Source organism: Hibiscus syriacus, unplaced genomic scaffold (genome assembly GCF_006381635.1).
Source record: "Hibiscus syriacus cultivar Baekdansim isolate YM2019G1 unplaced genomic scaffold, ASM638163v2 tig00110831_pilon, whole genome shotgun sequence".
NCBI lineage: Eukaryota > Viridiplantae > Streptophyta > Magnoliopsida > Malvales > Malvaceae > Hibiscus > Hibiscus syriacus.
In genome coordinates this window covers 5504970-5523623 of record NW_024062882.1, presented here as the reverse complement: position 1 = coordinate 5523623, position 18654 = coordinate 5504970, and the positions used below count along the sequence as shown (strand labels likewise).

Below are 18654 nucleotides of genomic sequence, written 5' to 3'. Positions count from 1 at the left end.
ACGGACAACGAGAGGCGTGCTTTTATTTATATCATAGATGATACAGTTTCAAACTGAAAATAACAGTAAAATTAAAGTAAAATGTCATATATAGACATCGATGGGACGTGCATGCATGGAACATGTTATCATCTGCTAACTAGTAGCTTAGCTGAAAGTTGTCAAAGGACTTGAGGAATCGGGGAGCGGCATCTTTGGCTTTATCCGGCGGAGGCGTGGTCGGTGCTGACTGCTCAAACTCGGCCTTCCATTCAGCAATGCATTTGGTATTGTCTCCTTCAATAGGAATGAAGGAGAAAGTAACTCTGTAAGGATCATACATCTCCTTCAATTCCCCTCCGATCACCTCGTATGTAACCGACCTACCGCTCACCATCTTCTCTATCTTCTCCACTGATTCTTTCACGTAATTGCTTACGGCTGCACGAAATATAATTTTGACATGCTTATATATAGAAATCACATGTAAAAATATACCCAAAATTTTATATTTAAATACAAAAATAAATTATTAATAAAAAATATAAATAGAAAATAGACAAAATTATCAAATTTTAGGAATGAATAAATTTATAAAATTTGATAGTAACGAAAATAGACTATCAACTGAAAATAAAATATATATAATAATTTAAATCTGGCAACGATCTAAATGGTTAAGAGAAATATTATTCTCCTTAAAAGTCTCAGATTCGAATAGTTGTGTTTATCGGATGAGTTTACTTTATTAATGACTAAAAATAATTAAGAATAGATAATATCCTAGTCACCTAAAACTATATATATATATATATATATATGAATGATAGTTTAAAATTTTTAAAAGACAACTATTCGACCACCCTCCTTCAATCTATTCCTAGATGCATGTGTTAGAAAAAATGTTTACCAGGGCCAAGTTTGAAGAGCCTCAAGCTGCCGGGGCCGCCGTCTCCTTGAATATAGTGAGCCCTGGAAAGCAAATCAGGGTTAACTTTGCTGATGATTTCATCGTTTCTGTACATTTCCCAGGCTTTCTCGGCTGGCATGCTGAGAACCACCTCTCCTTTCATCATCTTCATCTTCACTCTCCCTGGTTTGTTGGTTTGTTTTTTGTGAGTACGGTGGGGCTTAAAAAAGAAGGAACTTTGTTCTACATACTGTACAGGTGGAGACTAGTTTAATAATAAGACACTGCAATGGATCCCACGTAATGCGCATTATTATTTATATTTTGATCCTAATCTATAATGGTGAAAGAGACATTGTCTAAATTGTATGGTCCAAGGGCTTGATTCTTTATGGTTTTTTCATGTTTAATTTATAATTAATTTTAAATAATAAATTAAACATTTTAATTCTAGTTTTACTTTATTTTGCTATAGTGTGACACTTTATTGCTGGCTTTTGCACTAACTTTTTTGTGCGGAGGATGAAAAGAAACAATAGAAAGTAAAATTTAGTTCCTATGGTATTTATTTTCTGCAAATTTAATCCCTCTAGTACTATTCGCTCAAAATAGATCCCTCTAGTACTATTTACTTGATTCGTTCATTTAAGTGACGTGGCTTTCCATAATTTGCACGTCATTTTATTTAGCTGATTTGGTCTCAGCATATACTCATTTGTCACATAATTTCATTTAAATAACACAATCACAAAAATACTAAAAACTCCTATATGATGCCTGAGTTACTCTATACAATCAGACAGATAACATTTTCACATCGGAAAATCTCCGTCGAAAATAAATCGAACCTGAAGATGCCGCCGGCCGTTCAGAGTCGACGATAAGAGGCCATCCCATCTGCCTCTTACCGAATTCAAGCCTGCAAAGTGTAAACATAATTGTATCTTTGTCCTAAAGAAAACATCAAGCAGGCTGGGGAAAGTGCTGATATGTCAACCTAAATTTTTATTAGTCGTTAGCTTTTTTCCCGGTGATGATCTGGAAGATCCGTTGACCCCTGCTAAATGCTTCGATAAATAAGATCCGCGTCTGCATCGATTAAAATCCCGGCATCCATGATAAAAATACCAGAGGAGCCATAACAATTACTCCAAACAGTATATCATATAGTCGAGCCACACACACCACAGGATCCCAAAGCCTCGTAGACTGCAGAAATGGTCGAAGCACTTGGGCTATCGATACAAGTCCCCAACCGGTGGGAACAAAAGCTAATAAACTTGTGAAGATGTCGATAAATTCGTAGGATGTAAACTCGAGCAGTGCAATTATAACAAGTATTCCGAAAATAATGACCAGGAACTGAACCAGCCTAAAATAAATATGGTCCTTAGCCGCATATATGTCTCGAGTATACGAGATCACTAGATAGATTCCGAATGCCATGAAAATGTAGATCCAAGACAGCAAGTATACAACAATACTGGTACTATGATCAGAAATTCTCAGTTGGTATACAATTCCATAATGGAAAAAGAAAAACCGAAGGTCTAAAACAATCTCCAGTAGCATTCCCCAGAGGCCAGTTGTCTTTAGATGATCTTGACCACCACCGCTCCCAGCTATGTTCAGCCTTTGCAAACACACCACCGTGGAATCATATCCAGTTCATAAATTCATCAAAGTCATCGACGATTTTTAACCAATCAAAACCAGAAGGATTAAATACAAATAGTGCCATTATCCATGATGTGAGCATTAACCAACTCGAGATAGTCATAGCTATGTAAAAAAATGTGCCCTTAGCAACAGGGCTGTGAGAAGCATAAACTGTAAGTAGAGCCCAAGCTCAATAGCCTTCATAAAATGGTTGCGTGCATACAACCTGTATTGAAGCTCTTGTGCTGCACAACGAAACCACGGCCAGTTGCCCGATATTTGGCACCCCCATAAAGGATGGTCCGGCCAAAGAAATGCGCACGGGTTCCCATAGAGAATGTGTAAAAAACAGATGAAAGCTGAAGCTGCATCGTCAAGAAATCCCAGATAGCTTGAAGGAATCCGTGCTCAAGCGAATTCTCCACTATCATCGGAAGGACAGTGAAAAGACCAAGTTAGATGATGAACTGTTGATTTAAGATGGCTCCAAGTACTTTATTGTTGCTGTTGTTGTTCGCCAGGGCAGCATTCTCAAGACCACTGAGAGCAAGATAAAGTCTGCCCCACAGAAAAGCATATACAGTAAGAACTACCATCATTGTGTTGAAAAAAAAAAATCCTACTGTCGTATGATAACATCCAGAAGAAATACAGTCTATGACCCAGCCGATCGGCATCTTTTCTCAGAACTTGCTCACCATTCCCACTGGCATCCTTAGCTTCAAACATTGATATTTGATTCAACCCAACATCCCTTCCTTTACCAACCTGGATGTATTCGTGATGTGAGACATTCTCTCCTCGCAAAGTACAATTAAAGCCAGCAAAAATGTCCTCAATTAATTAATTAAAAATATTATTTTAACATATTTTAGTGACTAATTAAAAATTTGGTAAATTACACCGTTCCTCAATGAATTATACTATCTCTCTTATTTTGCTCGTACTTTCAATTTTTTTTTACTCATTGAACTTTATAGATTGAATCATTTTACTCACTATGCCGTTAACTAATTAACGGTGTTATAATATGGCACAAGAATCAAAACGACATCGTTTTGGTAAGTAAAATATGAAAGAGATTAAAGTTCAATGACTCATTGTGTAATTTACCCTTTTTCCTTCTCTTCTTAATTTTCTCACCGTCGACCACCACATCATTTTCATTCTGGCCACTGTTGACCGCCGAAGATGGTGGCCATTTGATCCCAAATTTCATGGGTCGGTTCATCACGACCCCTAAATATAGTGGTTGTTTATCGAAAAATGTCCCAAACCCCATGAATTTGGACTGAAACGTTTCGGTTTCCTCACTTTAAATCTCAAATTCGTGGACTTCAGAGCAAGTTCCGACAAAATGGAAGTCGGATTCGGACTCAAGGTGTCGAGGCGAAGCAACCCATCCCATTTTGGGACCAAATGACTGTCATCTACAATGGTCGATGGTGGCCGGCAGTGACATCCGACCACCTTCTGTTTTGTTTTTTTTAATTATTTTATATTAAATAATAATAAAAAATTTCATGTCATCATTTGTTAGAGATAAAATGGTCGAATGAGCAAAATGATTCGATTATAAAGTTTAGTGAGCAAAATATAAAATTTGAAAGTACGATAAACAAATAAGAGAGAGAGTAAAGTTCAGTGAAGAACGAAGTAATTTATCCTTAATAATAATAATTTAATTAGTAATGTGTTTCGGTGTATTACATTGTTAGTATATTTAAGTTCGTGATGTTCACTATAAACTCAATTTGTTCGGATATTATTATCAAAACTTAAAAATAAATGTATATTGTTCTCATAAAATTGCCTAAAATATCTTAATTTATTAAATTATAAAATAAATTTATAAATTATTTAAAATTCTTTTAATAATTTTGACTTCAAAAAATTAATCTATAATTAGTTTGGTATTATCCTTTATTTATTCATATTTTTATTTTATTATCTAATAATTTAATAATATTTATGTTTTATTTTACAATAATCTAAAGAGAAAATAACTTCAGTGACCGAAAATGCCTTATAATATACGATTTTAATCAACTTTTTTTTGGATTTGTGAAAATGACCAACAAATTCGCAACGCGAACACCAATTTCACAACGCGAATTTGTAATTCGCAACACATAAGTCAAATTCGCAAAGCACGTTTATTTTCGCAACGCGAATTTTATTTTCGAATTCAAAACACAATATTAATTTCGCAACACAAATGTAAACAGTATAATCGCAACTCATAACCTAAAACCCTAAATCACAACTCAGTCTCATCTCCATCTCTCACTCTCTACGGAGACATCCGTACCCATCTCCAGCGACATCCGTCCCTATATCCGGCGACCCCCCTCTATCTCCATCTCTCAAAGCCACCCTCACAACCGTTCACGGCCACAAATAGAAAATCAACTACCGAGGGTTAGTTTTTTTAATTATTTTTATTTTGAAATTTTTGTATTATTATTAGATTTTTCATATTTAAATTGATGATAAATATACTGGTAATTTCAATATATAGATTAACCATTTCACTTAGATTGCTTTGTAAATTCATTCGGTTGCTGTCAATACTGCTAAACTATTTAGTCTTTAACCTTGTGAAGTTAGTATTTTGGTTGAAGCAATGCAATTCATTCAAGTTTCAATTTGCAGAAGAATAGTTTTTGAAACTTAAATTCACAACGTGATAATGAAAATCGCAATGAGATTTTAGTTTTGCGTTGCGATTTTCGTGTTGCGATTTTCATTTTCGTGTTGCGAATTTAAGTTTCAAAAACTACTCTTCTTCTGCAAATTGAAACTTGAATGAATTGCATTACTTCAACCAAAAAACAAAGACAAATATTTAACTTCACAATGTTGCGAATTTAAGTTTCAAGAATAAACTACTACTCTTTATGTTGTCCTTGAACCTGCACTAAACCTATATGTTGTCCTTTTAAATGTTTATATAAGTGCTTACTTCTGGAATGTTATCTGATGCATTTTGTGAACTATGATGGAATCATGACTTGAGTGAATACCGTGCTAGTTTGAAACATATTTGGCTATATTTTCCATGTTTAATATCATGTCTGTTTATAGTGTATAATTTGTAGTTTTTGGTATATCTAACTTGGTACGTTTATTGTTTTTGTTATGTATGTTTTTCGACTTCATTGACTTTAAGGAATAAATTAAGCCTAGCCACTATAATTGCGTCGACACTTACACCTGTACAAAGAAATTTGTTTGAGAATACTTGTTTCGGGCCATGGCTAAAAGTACAACATCCAGGTGGAGATGCTATGTTGACCCATTTGTTTCTTCAGACCATGACTAACGATCTACCAGAGAGGATACAACGTGGCGATGAAGATATATGGTTTCATTTTCCACCGGTGTATACTTGTTTTGGGAGGGAGGAGTTTTGCTTAATCACTGACCTACGTTTCGGATGACACATTTAAGTAGGTCAGTGCACTAGTCATATCGCCCGCCCATCATGGTTATTTCGGGTTTTTCCTGAGCTGGCAAAGGCAAAACCCAGTTTACACGTCGATGATTTGAAAAAATTACTTCTTAAAAATGGTTTTACTCGGATGGATGACCTTAATTTTGTCCGAGTATGTCTTTTATTACTTTTGAATACCGACTTTTTAGGCAAAGAGGGAAGACAACCTATTTATGAGGATTTAATATTATTGGTAGAGGATCTAAATGCATGAAACGTGTTTCCCGTGGGGTTCATATCTATGGAAAGCTACCTGGAAAAAGTTGTCGTCTGCCTTTGAGGATCGTCGTAGTTTGCATGGAGATGGTTCCAAATACACTTTGGTAGGCTTTATTTGGGCCTTTAAGGTAAGAATTTCTATATAATGTTTCCAAAATTATAATTAATTATTTAACAATTACTAATATTTGTGTATTATATTGTTTGTAGATTTGGATATTTGAGGCTTTTCCCAGCATGCATACATATACCATCAAAAATTCAAATGATATTCCTAGGGCTATTACCTGGATGAGGATCCAGCTGTTGGATTGGGAAGATTTACTACCATATACGAAGATGAATTATGTAAGTTAACATAAATACTACCATATATAAATAAGTTATTACTAGTAGACGTTTTGACATTGTTTGAGCTTTTATATTGTTAGAAGGTAAACTATCCATTACAAAGGCTAACACCCACAGAGACTGAGCTTACCACTGATTGGTGGCAAGCTAGTAAGCATTTTTTTGATGGGACGGATGATGAGCACCCCCCACTTCGAGAGCCATCACCTGATCGAGCCGATTCTACAGCTCAACACCCAGAGCCATCACCTGATCGAGCCGATTATACACCTCCACAACGAGAGTCATCACCTATTCCATCACATCATCGAGCCTCTTCTCCACCATCACCTCATGATTGGCGATCAACAAAGATGCCACGACATTTATCTCCCTGTTCTCCACCTCCACGGGATGAGTTAGGGGAGTTACGTGATGAGGTCAGTGCTTTGTGTGATGAGGTCGGTACTTTACGTGACGATAATGGTGCATGGCGTGATGAGGTACGGTCTTTACGTGGTGAGGTAGATGTTTTACGCGATGACAATGGTTCTTTACATGGTGAGGTATCTACTTTATGTGATGAGGTAGTCGCTCTACGTGAGATTGTTTCATTGTTGCAGAATGAGGTTCATACTCTATGCAATGAGGTAAGATTGTTTAATATTATACTAAAAATGCAAATAACCTTTTTTCGACATTATTTATTTATGTATTAATTTTATTTTTAGCGGCCCGATAAGGTAGATGTTTTACATCGGGTTTTTCTTGCACGACGGGGTTCACGCATCAGACATTGTACACGTGCCATTACGTCTCCTTTCACCCTAATAGTTTCAAGACTCCATAATAAGAAGCCCGATTCACCTGTCATCGTTCAAGAGGCCCCTCTTATCGTTCAAGAGGCCCCTCTCATCGTTCAAGAGGCCCCTCCCACCGTTCAAGAGCCCGATTCATATGGCATACTATGTCGACATATTGATAAACCCCCTCACGTGCCCGGTATGATGGATCAGAGTTGGCTTTCGTATCAGTTACCGACCAGTATCATTCCTCAGTAGGAGAGGAGAATACTACCGGACACAATTATGGATAATACCCTTTGCGCTAAGACCGCAGTTGATTTTTATCTACATGAGCGGAGCCAGGGGTGCTACTCTGACATATGCAAAATCGACGATAATATGCATTTGTTTCTTGATCGGTCTTGGTGGGGTGTTTTATTAGGGGTTGAAGATAATGACTATTTCGAATGGGGGTAAGTCTTATATTCTTCTTCTTATATTGCATTTTGATTTTTTTTAAATTTATTAAATTCACTAATATATGTATTTTTTTATAAAACATCATATTGATGCATGGGTGTCACGTCTTCTGATTATAAGGAAATTGAAGAAAATAAAAAAGACGTGATGGACTATTATGCCTTCGTCTTTTCACGTAGCTCACTTGAAGGATCAGAGAGATGCTTCATATGTGTTGGGTAATGGAAAAGCTATCATTTATCCTGCTTGGTGGGAGGTCGATAAGGTTAGTATTTATTTTTGAATATTTTAAAGGTGTTCATAAATTTTATTTGATGTGCGTAATTGAATTATTATTTATGATTGTAGGTGTTTATCCCTGTTATGGAACGTCGTCATTGGCTTGTCGTCGAGCTTCTGCTCCCATCCATGAAGACGATAGTATATGACAGCATGTTGAATTACATACCATTGTATGATTTGAAAGATATTATTTGTAAGGGATTGAGCGCTCATTTGGCTAAATACTTGGATGCGATTGATTATTGGACTAATTCAGGAAACAAGAAGCCAAATAAGTTAAAAGTTATAATCATGAGAGACGAGACAACGCCACAAAAAATGGCGGGAGCCAGAGGGGATTGTGGTCCTCTTGTATGCATGTGCTTGGAACGTATGACGATATGAAGTAAACAGTTTCTACCTCACACAGATAGAGATAGAGGTGTCGTAAGGTTATGGTTTCGGCATTTTATGGCTAGAGCGATATATACAAGACGTTGCCTACCTGCATCAGCGTGCTGAAAGTGTGCATAAATGTTATTGGTAAGTTTGAGCAAGTGTTGTTAATATATATACTCTTTTTTAGTTTGAAAATGTTTGGTTAAGTACCTAGAATTCAATAATTTGTTGTTTATTGGTTTTAGATGTGTAGAAAATCTCATGGCCATAACGTTTCTGCAGGTTAATCCTGAAATGAGCTGCGTGAACAAATTGATGTATTTGGATGTAAGCTCCCTATTGTTAGGAGCATTTGGATATACTATCTGTCAAGTGTAAATAAGAATTGTTTTTTTTTGTTTAATTGATTTGTTGTTTAATTTCAATCTACATTATGTTGAAGGCAAAAAAGACCTGTTGAAGGTACACTTTCGCAACGTGAATTTGACTTTCGAATTGTGAATTCAAGGAAAACACCTTCAAAAAGAAAATAGACAACAATCTGATAAGTGATAACAACTGAAAAGATCATAGCAATGTTCAAACTCAAGTTACTAATGCATGTTTAACTGAAAATGTATGCATTCACACATAAAATACACATAATACAACGTTTGCATTTAAAAATCACCTAAGTTAATAAGTCCCAAAAGGTGAAGCCGGTTGTGATTGGGATTTTGATTTTGATTGCGATTTTTATTTCCTTTTGTTTGGCACCATATGAGCTTTGGATTTTGATGAGGATCTATATTTTGGTAGTGGAAAAGATGATTGTGATGGAACTGGTGATCCATAGGTCAACCTTGTATGACCACTTTCCTTGCATCGACTACATGTCAATATCCTATTCTCTTCACCCTTAGACGGTATACGATCGTGATTTTTTGGTCAACCAGGTAGCCTGCTGTCCATGAATGGTGGCAAAACTGTTTGTAAGTCATCTGGTATATCCCACTAAGAAGGATGTGTAATAGGGTAGACAATCTCAACATAAGTCTATCGATATACTTTTGTAGTGTAGCAATCCATAGCGTATGCACTTGAATCATCTTGGTTTAGATGAAGAGTAACTTTTATAACATGGCCACACGGATAACCAGATGTTTGCCATTTCATATAACTACACGTCTTTGCATTTAGATCGACAAGCCTATTTAAGTTATTATCCAATACTTCAAACAAAGTGTTTGAACATGGTTCAACTCTCCATGACGTTGACTTCACAACACGTTTCGTTATCTTTTTTTCAATCCATGGTGTAACATAACGTTCCAATGTTCCTATAAATTTAAATAAATAATACTTAGTAAAATATATTAAATATGATAAATTATGAATTTAAAGAAATAATACATGCATGGTTTCTTTTCTTGTAGTACCACTGTTGAATAGAGGCTCGAAAAAAACTCCATTAATATAGTAATGGGTAAGTTTCGGGAATGATGACTTAGAGCATTGATTGATTGTGCACTATTAGACGTCATGAAACCATATCTTGCTCCAAGTTGATGTACTCTTGACCATCTTTCAAACCCGACATCTTCTAGTGTTTGAGCACATTGAGGCAAAACACGTCTTAAACAATTTATATGCTTATTAAAATCCACTTCCCGATAAGCTTTTACAGCCTTCCAGTATGTCTATTTGTGAGTTTTTATACCAGCAGACTTTGATTTTAGATTTCTGTACAAATGAACACCACAAAGTCCATGAAAAGCATATGGGAAACACCTTCTAACAGCGTTGTCAATTGAGTTTTCCCTATCGGATATGATTTTCAGATTGTTAATAGGACCTATTCAATCCCTAAGATGCCCCATAAACCATGTCCATGAATCAGAGGTTTCAGATTTGCCAACCCCGTAAGCTATTGGCAGTATCCCATTGTTAGCATCCATGGCTACTGCTAATAAGTTTACTCCAAGATATCGACCTTTCAAATGTGCTTCGTCAACTATAAAAATTGGGCGCATACAAGTAATAAACGAACGAATCTACAAAATAATATACACAAGAAATATAATCATTTAAATGTGAAATGCATGTAACTAACAAAAATGAGTTAATAAAATTATATTGATTTACTAACCGCAGAACCAATGGTGATAAACAGCAACTCAAAGCGTCCATCTCTATCTGTTTTGATATGAGTTATCGAACCGGGATTTTTTAGCTTTAAAATGTGACAATAAGCCGACAGTTGGGCAAACGATGCTTCTGGCGACCCCCTCAACAATTCCAAGGCATAATATTTGGCTCTCCAAGCTTGAGAATATGATATACTAATCTTGAACCGAGCAATCATGTCAGTCATAATTTTATGTCCCTGATATACTCTGCCATTCAAAAATATTAACTCAGCCAGAAAACAACCCAACACTTTTCTGTTTGCCTGTCTATGGTGAGGAAAAACTTAGGTTCTTGAACATGTATGTTTATCAATAAAATTCCTAACTTGAAACATTTTGCAATCTTTTATCCTCTTTGCAATCATACGCCACATACAGTTTTTGTCAATCATACACTTTGTTTCAAAACGATCTTTGCTTGATTTGTTAACTTTTAGTTGATAGACATCTTCCACACATTTCGTATACAAAGTTATCTTCAAGTCTTACTTTGTATCAAAACAATCATATTTCTTGATACGAATAACTTTTGTGTAACAATCAACTGCTATCTTTACCAACTCTTCTTCCGGTATCTGAAGTAATTCTGGCATATTCCAGTTATACTCCCATGGAATTTTCTTCTTTTTCTTTTCTTCAGGGTCTTCTTCTTCTTCTTTTTCTTCTTCAGGGTTATATGAATTATAGAATAGATGTTCAAAATGTTCATTCACAGTCGTAACTTCCTACTCATTATCATCAATAACATCTTCCTCGGCAACGGCTGTTTCATCATCAAAACTCGGGTATTGACCAATATCAAAATCATTACACGCAGGGTCTTTTACTTCTTCTAAAACATCATCAAAATCCGAGTATTGACCAAGATCAAATTCCGGGTATTGACCAAGATCAAATTTTAAATACTGACTAGTACTCATAATTTTTTCTGTTGGCTCATCATCGTCTAACTGGTCAATACGAAAACTGGAATTTGGTGCTGAAAATTGATTGGGATTTGGATTAGGGAAAGGTTGTGGGTTTTGAGATTGTGTTTGGTATTGTAAATATGGTGAAACAAATTTTTCTTGGTGATGAAATTGTGGTGGAACCATTAAATTTTGAGGTTGATAAAAACGTTGTACATTGTGAGCACCATAAACTGGGGTTAAAGAACTTAGTTGATTACTACCCGCTACTGACCCAACTTCACTACTTCTAGGTTCAACAACATACAACGTAACATCATCTTCTTGCGAAACACTAATATAAGCAATGAATCGTTCAACATCTTCATTGTCGGTTAACAAATAAATTTTACCTTTTCTCTGAAAAGATAGCCTAAATCCACTTAGGGGCTCTAAATTCAATTTCTTTGCAACACTTAACATTAGAGTTTCATAAGTTAACTTTTTTAAAGACAGTTTTAGTTGAAGATTCATGGGTAAAAGCATATATTGTAAAACACCATGAACATTCTCCCATGACCCTCCAAAATACAAATCTATCCAAACATGATCAACATTATATAATTTCATTATACAAATTGTAAATTAATTTACTAAACAAACGAGCTATAAACTAGAAATCATCACTAAATTAGAGAAAAACATACCTTTATTAAGTTTATAGTTGATAAATTGGGAGAGAAATCGTTGAAAAATTATATAGAAATAAAATTATGTAAAAAAATTTGAGATGGGGAAGGATGTCGTTGGATATAGGAACAGATGTCATCGGAGAGAGTGATAGATGGAGATGGAATGAGTTGCGATTTAAGGATTTAAGTTATGAGTTGCTGATGCTGCTGCGTAGTTTATATACCCAAAATATTTGTGTTGCAAAAATAAAAGCTGTTGCGAAATTAAAATTCATGTTGCAAATTCGAAAATTGAGTTGCGAAAACAAAATTCGTGTTGCGATTTAGAAAATCTTGTTGTGAAAAGGAAACTTGTGTTGCGAATTTGGAAATCGCGTTGCGAGAAAAAAATTCGCGTTGCGATTGCAGAAACTGAGTTGTGAATTTGGGAAATTCGCGTTGCAATTTACATATTCGCGTTGCGAATTTCAAAACTGAGTTGCAAAATTGGAGTTCGCATTGCGAATTTGAGATCGTGTTGCGAATTTGTTGGTCATTTTCGCAAATCCAAAAAAAGTTGGCTAAAGTCGTATATTATAAGGCATTTTCGATCACTGAAGTTATTTTCTCTAATCTAAATGTAATCATTAGTATTTCGTGCTTCACAATTGAAAATTATTTGAATGCAACTTATTAGTTTACTGCATTACTTTGTTAGATTTATTTTTATTTGCTATTGATGAGTAAAATTTAATTTACTTCTGATACATTTTTTTGGATAATTTGATTTCATTACCCAAAGAGCATATTTATGCTACAAAAACAATCAGTGTTCTGATTACATTTGATCACCCTGCTTACAATAACAAACAATGATCAAACTATACCCCAATGATTACAAAGAGTAATATTAACACTATCAAGTCTATTAATATTCCTACCCCTTAATTGTATACCTACTATTTTCTTAATAGTATAAAGCGTTTCTTCAACATTTCTTGAACAACCTTGGAACAATATTTTGTTTCTCTCATCCCATAGAGTATAGATTAGTGCATTCGAAGCTAACTTCATGATTGTTGTGAGTAATGACTTACCTTTCCAAGCACTACAAGCCCAAGCTAAGTCAGTCTCTCATGATAAGGATCTTCTTCATAAGCCATTAAGATTGAAAACTGCCTCTCACAAAGAAGCAGCTAAATGACACTCAATGAACAAGTGGTCCCTTGTTTCCAAAGCAACATTACAAAAAACACATTGACTTTCGATAACAAGCCCAATGCGTTGCAACCTATCCTTTATTGGAAGTCTGTCAAGTAAAGCCATCCACACAATCAAACTATGTTTTGGGATGTGGAGTGGAAACCATATCAACTTCTGTCATGGTCACCCTAATCACTCCCGAAATATCACATACCTTTTTAGCTCTAGAAGACAGAACAGGAAAAGCCTCGGTTTTCATTTTAAGGATACGCCTTAAGCTCTAGCTAGTATTAATTCCAACTTCCAAATTCCAAAAATTATTATCCTTTAACACATAGCTTTTGAGCCAAGCTACCCACAATGATCCCTCACCCGCAAGTATATTCCTGATTAGAAGCATCATACATGCTCTGTTCCAAGTCTTCATGTCTTTGAGTGCAAGCCCTCCTTCAGGTTTCAAAAGGCATATTTTCTCCCAACTAACTCTAGCTCCAGATGTTGCCTTATCAGTCCCTTTCCAAAAAAAACGTGAGCATAATTGTTCAATCTTATTAATATCTAATTGTGGCAGAATTAACTATCTACACCAGTAATTTACAATACTAAACAATACTGATATGATTAATTCCAACCTGCCAGCATAACTCAAATGCCTAATGACCATTGGTGCCTTGACTTGATGTTATCAATAAGAACCACACAATCTTTGTCAGAAAGTTTCCTAGTAACCAAAGGAATACCTAAGTATCTCACTGGCAGGTAGGCAAGTTTGAAACCAGTAATTAGTTTAATTTCCTCACGCGTACTATTAGAAATACCAACAACAAAGAATTCACATTTAACAACATTAAGCTTGAGGTCAGACATTTCATAAAAATAATCTAAAGAGAAAATAACTTCAGTGATCGAAAATGCCTTATAATATATGATTTTAACCAACTTTTTTTGGATTTGCGAAAATAACCAACAAATTCGCAACGCGATCTCAAATTTGCAACGTGTACTCCAATTTTGCAACACATTTTCCAAATTCGCAACGCAAATTTCCAAAATTTGCAACTCAGTTTCTGCAATCGCAACACGGAATTTCAAATTCGCTACTCGATTTCTAAATTTGCAACGCGAATTCCTTTTTCGCAACACAAGTTTCCTTTTTGCAACAAGATTTTCTAAATCGCAACACGAATTTTATTTTCGCAACTCGATTTTTGAATTCGCAATAGCTTTTAGTTTCGTAACACAAATGTTTTAGGTATATAAATTACGCAGCAGCAACAACTCATAACCTAAATCCCTAAATTGTAACTCATTCCATCTCCATCTCTCACTCTCTCCAGCGACATTCGTTCTTATATCCAACGACATCCTTCCCCATCTCTAATTGTTTTTACATAATTTTATTTCTATATAATTTTTCAATGATTTCTCTCCCAAATTATCAACTATCAACTTAATAAAGGTATGTTTTTCTCTAAGTTAGTGAAGATATCTAGTTTATAGCTCGTTTGTTTAGTAAATTAATTTACAATTTGTAGAATGAAATCATCTAATGTTGATCATATTTGGATAGATTTGTGTTTTGGAGGGTCATGGGAGAATATTCATGGTATTTTACAATATATGCATTTACCCATGAATCTTCAACTAAAACTATCATTAAAAAGGTTAACTTATGAAACTCTAATGTTACGTGTTGCAAAGAAATTGAATTTAGAGCCTCTAAGTGGATTTAGGCTATCTTATCAGAAAAAATGTAAAGTTTTTTTTGTTAACCGACAATGAAGATGTTGAATGATTCATTGCTTACATTAGTGTTTCGCAAGATGATGTTACATTGTATGTTGTTGAACCTAGAAGTAGTGAATTTGGGTCAGTAGCGGGTAGTAATCAACTAAGTTCTTCAACCCCAGTTTATGGTGCTCACAATGTACAACGTTATTATCAACCTTAAAATTTAATGGTTCCACCACAATTTCATCACCAATAAAATTTTGTTTCACCACATTTCCAATACAAAACACAATATCAAACACAATCTAAAAACCCACAACCTTTCCCTAATCCAAATCCCAATCAACTTTCAGAACCAAATTTTGGTTTTCGTATTGACCAGTTAGATGATGATGAGCCAACAGAAAAAATTGTGAGTACTAGTCAGTATTCAAAATTTGATCTTGGTCAATACCCGGACTTTGATCTTGGTCAATACTCAGATTTTGATGATGTTTCAGAAGAAGAAAGAGACCCTGCGTGTAATGATTTTTATATTGGTCAATACCCGAATTTTGATGATGAAACAACCTCTGCCGAGGAAGATGTTGTTAATGATAATGAGGAGGAAGTTACGAGTGTGAATGAACATGTTGAACATCCATTCTGTAATTCATATAACCCTGAAGAAGAAAAAGAAGAAGTCCCCAAAGAAAATAAAAAGAAGAAAATGCCACGAGAGTATAACTGGAATATGCCATAATTACTTCAGATACCGAAAAAAGAGTTGGTAAAGATAGTAGTTGATTGTTACACAAAAGTTATTTGTATCAAGAAAGACGATTGTTTTGATACAAAGGAAGACTTAAGATAGCTTTGTATACGAAATGTGTGGAAGATGGCTATCAACTAAAAGTTAACAAATCAAGCAAAGATCGTTTCGAAACAAAGTGTATGATTGAAAAAAATTGTACGTGGCGTATGATTGCAAAGAGGATAAAAGATTGTGGAATGTTTCAAGTTAGGACTTTTATTGATAAACATACATGTTCAAGAACCCAAGTTTTTCCTCACCATAGACAGGCAAACAAAAAGGTGTTGGGTGGTTTTCTGGCTGAGTTAATGTTTTTGAATGGCAGGGTATATCGGGGACATGAAATTATGACTGACATGAATGCTCGGTTCAAGATTAGTATATCATATTCTCAAGCTTTGAGAGCCAAATGTTATGCCTTGGAATTATTAAGGGGGTCGCCAGAAGCATCGTTTGCCCAACTGCCGGCTTATTGTCATAACTTAAAGCTGAAAAATCTTGGGTCGGTAACTCATATCAAAACAGATAGAGATGGACGCTTTGAGTTGCTATTTATTGCCATTGGTGCTGCGGTTAGTAAATCAATATAATTTTGTTGACTCATTTTTATTAGTTATATGCATTTCATATTTATATGATTATATTTCTTGTGTATATTATTTTGTATATTCGTTTGTTTATTACTTGTATGCGCCCAATTATTATAGTTGACGGAGCACATTTGAAAGGTCGATACCTTGGAGTAAACTTATTAGCAGTAGTCATAGATGCTAACAATGGGATACTGCCAATAGCTTACGGGGTTGGCAAATCTGAAACCTCTGATTCATGGACATGGTTTATGGGGCATCTTAGAGATTGCATAGGTCCTATTAGAAATCTGACAATCATATCCGATAGGGCGAACTCAATTGACAACGCTGTTAGAAGGTGTTTCTCAGATGCTTTTCATGGACTTTGTGGTGTTCATTTGTACAGAAATCTAAAATCAAGGTTTGCTGGTATAAAAAATCACAAATGGACATACTGGAAGGCTGTAAAAGCTTATCGGGAAGTGAATTTTAATAAGCATATAAATTGTTTAAGACGTGTTTGGCCTCAATGTCCTCAAACACTAGAAGATGTCGGGTTTGAAAGATGGTCAAGAGTACATCAACTTGGAGCAAGATATGGTTTCATGACGTCTAATAGTACAGAATCAATCAACGCTCTCCCGAAAATTACCCATTACTATGTTAATGGAGTTTTTTCGAGCCTCTATTCAACAGTGGTACTACAAGAAAAGAAACCATGCAAGTATTATTTCTTTAAATTCGTAAGTTATCATATTTAATAAATTTTACTAAGTATTATTTATTTAAATTTACAAGAACATTGGAACGTCGTGTTACACCATGGATTGAAAAAAAGATAACGAAACGTGTTGTGAAGTCAACGTCGTGGAGAGTTGAACCATGTTCAAACACTTTGTTTGAAGTATTGGATAATAACTTAAATGGGCTTGTCGATCTAAATACAAAGACGTGTAGTTGTATGAAATGGCAAACATTTGTATATCCGTGTGGCCATGTTATAAAAGTTGCTCTTCATCTAAACCAAGATGATTCAAGCGCATACGCTATGGATTGCTACACTACAGAAGTATATCGACAGACTTATGCCGAGATTATCTACCCTATTCCACATCCTTCTAAATGAGACATATCAGATGACTTACAAACAGTTTTGCCACCAGTCATGGACAGCAGGCTACCTGGCCGACCAAAAAATCACGATCATATACCGTCTAAGGGTGAAGAGAAGAGGATATCGACAAGTAGTCTTTGCAAGGAAAGTGGTCATACAAGGTTGACCTATGGATCACTAGTTCCATCATAATCATCTTTTCCTCTACCAAAATATGGATCCTCATCAAAATCCAAAGCTCATATGGTGTCAAGCAAAAGGAAATCAAAATCGCAATTAAAATCAAAATCCTAATCACAACCGGCTTCACCTTTTGGGACTTATTAATTTAGGTGATTTTTAAATGCAAACGTTGTATTATGTGTATTTTATGCGTGAATGCATACATTTTCAGTTAGACATGCATTAGTAACTTGAGTTTGAACATTGCTATGATATGTTCAGTTGTTATCACTTATCAGATTGTTGTTTGTTATCTTTTTGAAGGTGTTTTCCTTGAATTCGCAACACGAAAGTCAAATTCGCAATGCGAAAGTCAAATTCACGTTGTGATTGTCAAATTCGCGTTGCGAAAGTCAAATTCGCGTTGCGAAAGTCAAATTCACGTTGCGAAAGTCAAATTCACGTTGCGAAAGTCAAATTCAAAACGCGAAAGTAAAATCGCAACGCGAAAATCACAATAATCGCAACGCAAATTTGACTTTCGCTTTGCGAAAGTGTACCTTCAACAGGTCTTTTTTGCCTTCAACATAATGCAGATTGAAATTAAACAACAAATCAATTAAACAAAAAAACATTTCTTATTTACACTTGACAACACATTGATACATCAATTAGCCCCAGACAGTATATCCAAATGCTCCTAACAATAGGGATCTTACATCCAAATACATCAATTTCACGCAGCTCACTTGAATGATTAACCTGCAAAAATGTTATGGCCATGAGATTTTCTACACATCTAAAACCAACAAATATGAGCTGAAATTATTGAATT

General features: G+C 35.1%; 1 protein-coding gene and 1 pseudogene across 1 annotated transcript; both read right to left on the bottom strand.

Annotated features, from left to right (window-relative positions):
• Positions 1-1143, bottom strand: LOC120142710. Its single transcript, XM_039157225.1, has 2 exons — positions 890-1143; positions 1-420 (listed from the first exon to the last, which is right to left on the bottom strand). The coding sequence occupies exons 1-2, from the start codon at positions 1059-1061 to the stop codon at positions 140-142; spliced, it is 453 nt and encodes a 150-aa protein (XP_039013156.1). The 5' UTR covers positions 1062-1143; the 3' UTR covers positions 1-139.
• A 645-nt stretch (positions 1144-1788) lies between these two features.
• Positions 1789-3156, bottom strand: LOC120142685 (annotated as a pseudogene).
• Between the last annotated feature and the right edge of the window lie 15498 nt (positions 3157-18654).

Excerpts from the sequence above, each read along its gene's own strand:
- LOC120142710 (XM_039157225.1), bottom strand. The coding sequence starts at position 1,061 with ATGAAGATGATGAAAGGAGAGGTGGTTCTCAGCATGCCAGCCGAGAAA. Across the intron at positions 421-889 it reads GCTCTTCAAACTTGGCCCTG|CCGTAAGCAATTACGTGAAA; the intron begins GTAAACATTTTT and ends TATTTCGTGCAG.